We start from the raw sequence: 5,000 nt of genomic DNA, 5'->3' as shown, positions 1-5,000 counted from the left end.
CCGAAAATTCTATTTTAATGCTATCAAATGCGAACCCAGCAACATCCAGATTTTGTAAGCTTGCTTTATGCAAAACAAATATTGATGTAAAAGTAAATAAATATGGATACACAGTTTTTAAGAAGAGCAAAAGGAAGTTTCAGGACGGTCGATCGAGAATAAAATATTTTGCCATCGGTAACAATATTTACGACATGAAAACAGCATTAATTTTGAACCACGAATATAAAAAGTTACCATCAGCGAAAAACATTTTGGGTGGTTTTAGTTGTTTTGTTGTAATTGTACTTTTAGCTCAGCACCGAGTAAATCGCACATCGAATTCAGCGGGCGCAGTGATCAAGTTACCGCGGCATCTTTACTCGCGAAACAGTGAAGCATCTGTGTCAAATGATGCCAAGATACCGGGTTTTTGTTTTTGTTCGCTTTCTTTTTCTTTCAATTGTTGTAAATTTTGACAAGAAATGTGCGAATTCAACACAAAGATCACAATTGCCCAACTCTCAGTAGTCTCCCTCGCAGCCGTTTTTAGTCTCGTCACGCAACGCTCCTCCCCACAAACGGCTGCTCACATTCGAACAACATTCCTTTCTGCCACTTCAACCAATCACCATCCGGGTTACAAATGTCGAGAACTCTGCGCGCCAAAGTAATCTAACCAATCATATTGTTTATTTTATCTTGGAGTTCAAAGCTATCAAAATGGCGACCTTTGAAGAAGCGTTTGATGTTGTTAGTAATACATTTAGAATTCCTAATTTAAATGCGCAGCTAAAAACTGGAATTAGGAAAATAGTTGAGGAAAAAAAAGATGTATTTGTCAATCTTCCTACTGGTTTCGGGAAATCTCTCTTGTATCAAGCACTACCACTCGTGTTTGATCTGACCTCACAAGAGCCTGGTCATATCGTCGTCGTTGTCTCACCATTGATACGCCTTATGGAGGACCAAGTGTCCCATTTGAAGTGGCTAGGGCTAAAAGCAGTTAACATAAGCTCACTTGAGGAAGGTGAAGGCACTCGTGTTGAAAGCGGCGAATATTCCTTAGTTTACGAATCACCTGAAGCGTGGCTGAAGAACGAACAGTGGAGATTTATGCTGACGAACTCTGTATATTCCAAAAAACTCTGCGCCATTGCAGTAGATGAAGCCCATGTTGTAAGACAGTGGTAAGAGTGAGATTAACAACGAGTTTACAGCAATGTAGAACTGTCATGTTACAGTATAAAGGAAAGGACAATCAGAATGTAAATATTGTAAATAGAAAGTGTAAATAGGTTAGTCAGTATTAGTATTACACTATGGTCTTATTTGGTTATCATTATTTTATTTTGTCTGAGTTATATTATACATGATCACCTGTAAAACTATTGTGTCTAAATACACCTTATTCCCAAATGGCCGCTATTGAAATGTTCTTTTGTTTTCATTCAAATTAGCCCTTGATGCTTCGTTCTTAAGCTTAAAATTCAAGAGAATATTTTATCTCTGAACGAGGCAACAAGGGCCAATTTGTATCCGCATAAATCAGCGACCATTTTGGAATAAGGTGTATACAAGACATTATTATTATTATTATTATTATTAAATTATTAAAAGTAATAAAGTTTTTATTATATTATTTTTATTATTATTATTATTATAAATTTGATTATAGATTAATGCAGTCTTTTTTCCTTTTAATGTGTAGGGGAACATCACAAGATATTAAAATAAAAGCATTCCGCGAGTCTTATTCAAAGCTGTATGAATTAAGGTCACTCGCACCAAATGTGCCAGTAGTAGCATTGACTGCAACTGCGACAAAACTGACCAGAGACACAGTTTTCAACCTTCTGAACATGAAAAATGCAGTAGAAATTAAGGAAAGTCCAAATAAATTAAATGTTGCTTATGTTGTGCAGTTTATGGATAAGGACATGGAACTGGAATTCTATTTTGGCTGGCTTACTGATGAACTGAAAAAGAGTCGGGAGAAAACAGAAAGAACTATTAGTTATTGCCAGACTATACGACAGTGTGGTTTACTTTATGCTACTATTAAAGCTCTCTTAGGAGAATATATGTTAATTGGAAATGACTCAAAACATGTGCTTGTTGAAATGTTGCATTCCTGCACTCCTGAAGCCAATAAGCATTACATTTTGGAGTCCTTTCAGTCTGACAATGGTACCATTCGTCTACTAATAGCAACAATAGCCTTTGGAATGGGCGTTGACTGCCGAGGTGTTCATAGAGTCATACATTTTGGACCCTCCAAGAATGTGGAGTCCTACGTTCAGGAAACTGGTAGGGCAGGAAGGGATGGCCACCAAAGCGTTGCATATGTTTTATACCATGGATTTATGTTAAACCATATTGATGCCCATATGAAGTCTTTCATCAAGACTGAAGAGTGCAGGAGAAAAACCCTTCTGAATCACTTTGAGTCTGTGTCCCTGTACCCAGAACAACCCCACCTTTGTTGTGACAATTGTGCTGCTCAATGCAAATGTGGTATGCCACACTCTGATAACATTACTAAATACCCTGTCACAGCATACAAGGGCACTCTGCCAACATCTAAAGAAAGAGAAGTGTTGCAACTCCAAAAGAAAGTTGTAGAAGACAATTTGATAAGGTATCACAAATCTATCATCATGCAACTGGTTGGTACCGCTGCAAATGGAAATGTGAAGACCCTAACAAATTTACAATTTATGTTGGGATTTTCACAGTACCAAATATCACAGGTTCTGGATAACTTGCACAGAATTTTCTCAACAGCTGATGTTTGCAACTTGGTAGAAATATGGGACAGAAGGCATGCACAGAGAATCCTTTCAATTGTAAGCAATGTATTTAAGGACATCAATGTCAACAGTGACTCACTAGCTGATGTAAATGATCAACCAAGTCTCTCCCTCAATTGAAGGATTCTACCTCATCCTAGTCTACGTCACAAGGAATCACGTGAGATTGCGCGAGCAAGCCAGGTCAGTGTGCGGTAAGCTTTCGGTTATGGCGGATGCCAAGATGAATGAGATGGACAAACTTTCCTTTAGCGCTGAAGAAGACGAAGCTGCAGTGCTAGCCGAAGACGAAAATGATCATGACACCACCGGTGCTCATGCTATCGCTCCCAATAAACTGTGGGAAGCTATTCAAGGACTGCAAAAGAAAGTTGACCTTTTGGCGGGAACGTCAACACGCATCACCGATGCTTCACTAAAGCGGAAAGTACCGCAAATGTCCAAGGCAGATTCAAAATGTGACTCAAACTCCCAACCGGGACCCTCAAAAAAGAAAGCTAGAAAAGCTTTGTCTGATTCAGATGATGCATCGGACGACTCTGACTGCGATGCAGTTCACGCCATCCTTGGAAAAGACGAACAAGATGGCGACTCGAGTGACAAGCTCCTGAAAGAGATTGAAGAGGAATACAACACGGCTGATAAAACAGGCCCAGACATTAATAAGAGATTTGCTGGTAAGCTCGAGGAAGCAAAGCTTAAAGAAAAACTAGAGCTGTATGTGCGACCCGGCAACTGCGAAAAATTGAAAGTGCCCCTCGTGAACCACGAACTAAGGGGCAAACTCAAACCACGGGTCAAATCACAGGACTTGCGACTCGCAAATGTCCAACAAACCGTTGTGAAAGCCACCATTGCGCTTGCAGAGGCCACTGAGGAAATAAGTAAAGTCAAAGGAAAGATGGATGAAAAACCAAAAATTATTTTCTCTTTGACTGATTCGCTCGCTTTGCTGGGACACGCAACTTATGAGCTTTCATTGCGGCGACGGGATATTATGAGACCCTCAATAAACAAGGAGCTTCGTGCCCTTTGCAATCAGCAAATCCCAGTAACGGATTTCCTCTTTGGAGATGATGTCCAAAGCAGTTTAAAAACAATAAAAGAGTGCAACAAAATTGCCAACTCTGTCAGTCAAGGGCATGATTATAAGCAAGGCTACTCTGGAACTGGACATCAAAGGCCCCGTAATAGCAAGCCTTTTTTAGGGCATCACAAGAGCTACAACACGTTCAAAAAGAAACCATGGGCCTTAAACCAGAAGAGGGAGGACACCAAGTGAGCCTAACTACCACATTACAAACAGTTATTAACGATGTAAGTAAATTTGAAACCCTATTACCAGTTATTATTACTGGCTTAGAGCAAAATGTTAAATGCTTTAAAGCAGGTAACTATACCAGTTTTCTTTCTAAATGGAGAACTCTTACATCTGATAGAGAAATTCTAGATATGATAACCGGCACAACTATTGACTTTAGATACCTGCCAGTCCAACACGGGCCACCGGCCATTCGGGAGTTCTCAGATACTGAGTCTGAAATAATTTACGCTGAGATCGAAAAGCTTTTAAACAAAGGTGTGATTGTCAGAACTGTCCGGGAAACTGATGATTTTATTTCCCCCATTTTTCTGAGAGAAAAGAAAGATGGATCACACCGTATGATTTTAAACCTTAAAGCACTAAACAAGAGCATTGTTTATCACCATTTCAAAATGGATACTCTTGGTTCAGTAATTAGACTAATACGTCAAAATTGTTTCATGGCAACCATCGACCTCAAAGATGCCTACTATTCTGTGCCTGTGTCAGAGAAACATCAAAAATATCTCAAGTTTCACTGGAAAGGAAACTTCTACAAGTTCACTTGCTTTCCTAATGGGTTATGTTTCTGCCCTAGGAAATTCACAAAGCTCATAAAGCCAGTACAGTCTTGTCTTAGGTTACAAGGCCACCTCTTGGCAGCTTCTATTGACGACAATTACAGTCAGGGTGATACTTATACCGAGTGTCTAACTACTGTGCTTGAAACATTAAAACTGTTTGTTGACCTGGGATTTTGTCCTCACCCTGAAAAATCATGTCTGATACCATCCCAAGAAGTTAATTTTGTGGGAGTTATGCTAAATTCCATCACAATGACTGTCAGACTGACCATGGAGAAAAAACAAAAAATTAAGAATGCATGCACAGCACTGCAGGAGAGG

At 39.5% G+C, this 5,000-nt stretch overlaps 1 protein-coding gene and 1 long non-coding RNA gene across 2 annotated transcripts in view; both read left to right on the top strand.

Annotated features, from left to right (window-relative positions):
* LOC137985362 (uncharacterized) overlaps positions 1–5,000 on the top strand; it is a 188,174-nt gene that overhangs the window by 113,732 nt on the left and 69,442 nt on the right. The window lies entirely within an intron of this gene.
* LOC137981690 (ATP-dependent helicase wrn-1-like) lies at positions 703–2,912 on the top strand. The gene is made up of 2 exons (XM_068828760.1): positions 703–1,169; positions 1,691–2,912. The coding sequence occupies exons 1-2, from the start codon at positions 703–705 to the stop codon at positions 2,910–2,912; spliced, it is 1,689 nt and encodes a 562-aa protein (XP_068684861.1).

This window comes from Montipora foliosa, chromosome 1 (assembly GCF_036669935.1).
Source record: "Montipora foliosa isolate CH-2021 chromosome 1, ASM3666993v2, whole genome shotgun sequence".
Lineage (NCBI taxonomy): Eukaryota > Metazoa > Cnidaria > Anthozoa > Scleractinia > Acroporidae > Montipora > Montipora foliosa.
Note: the sequence above shows the minus strand (reverse complement) of the source record. Positions and strands in the feature narration are given on the sequence as shown.

Bases quoted from the DNA above. Each gene is read 5' to 3' on its own strand.
- LOC137981690 (XM_068828760.1), top strand. From the start codon at position 703: ATGGCGACCTTTGAAGAAGCGTTTGATGTTGTTAGTAATACATTTAGA. The intron at 1,170-1,690 runs GTAAGAGTGAGA...TTTAATGTGTAG, and splicing joins GCCCATGTTGTAAGACAGTG to GGGAACATCACAAGATATTA.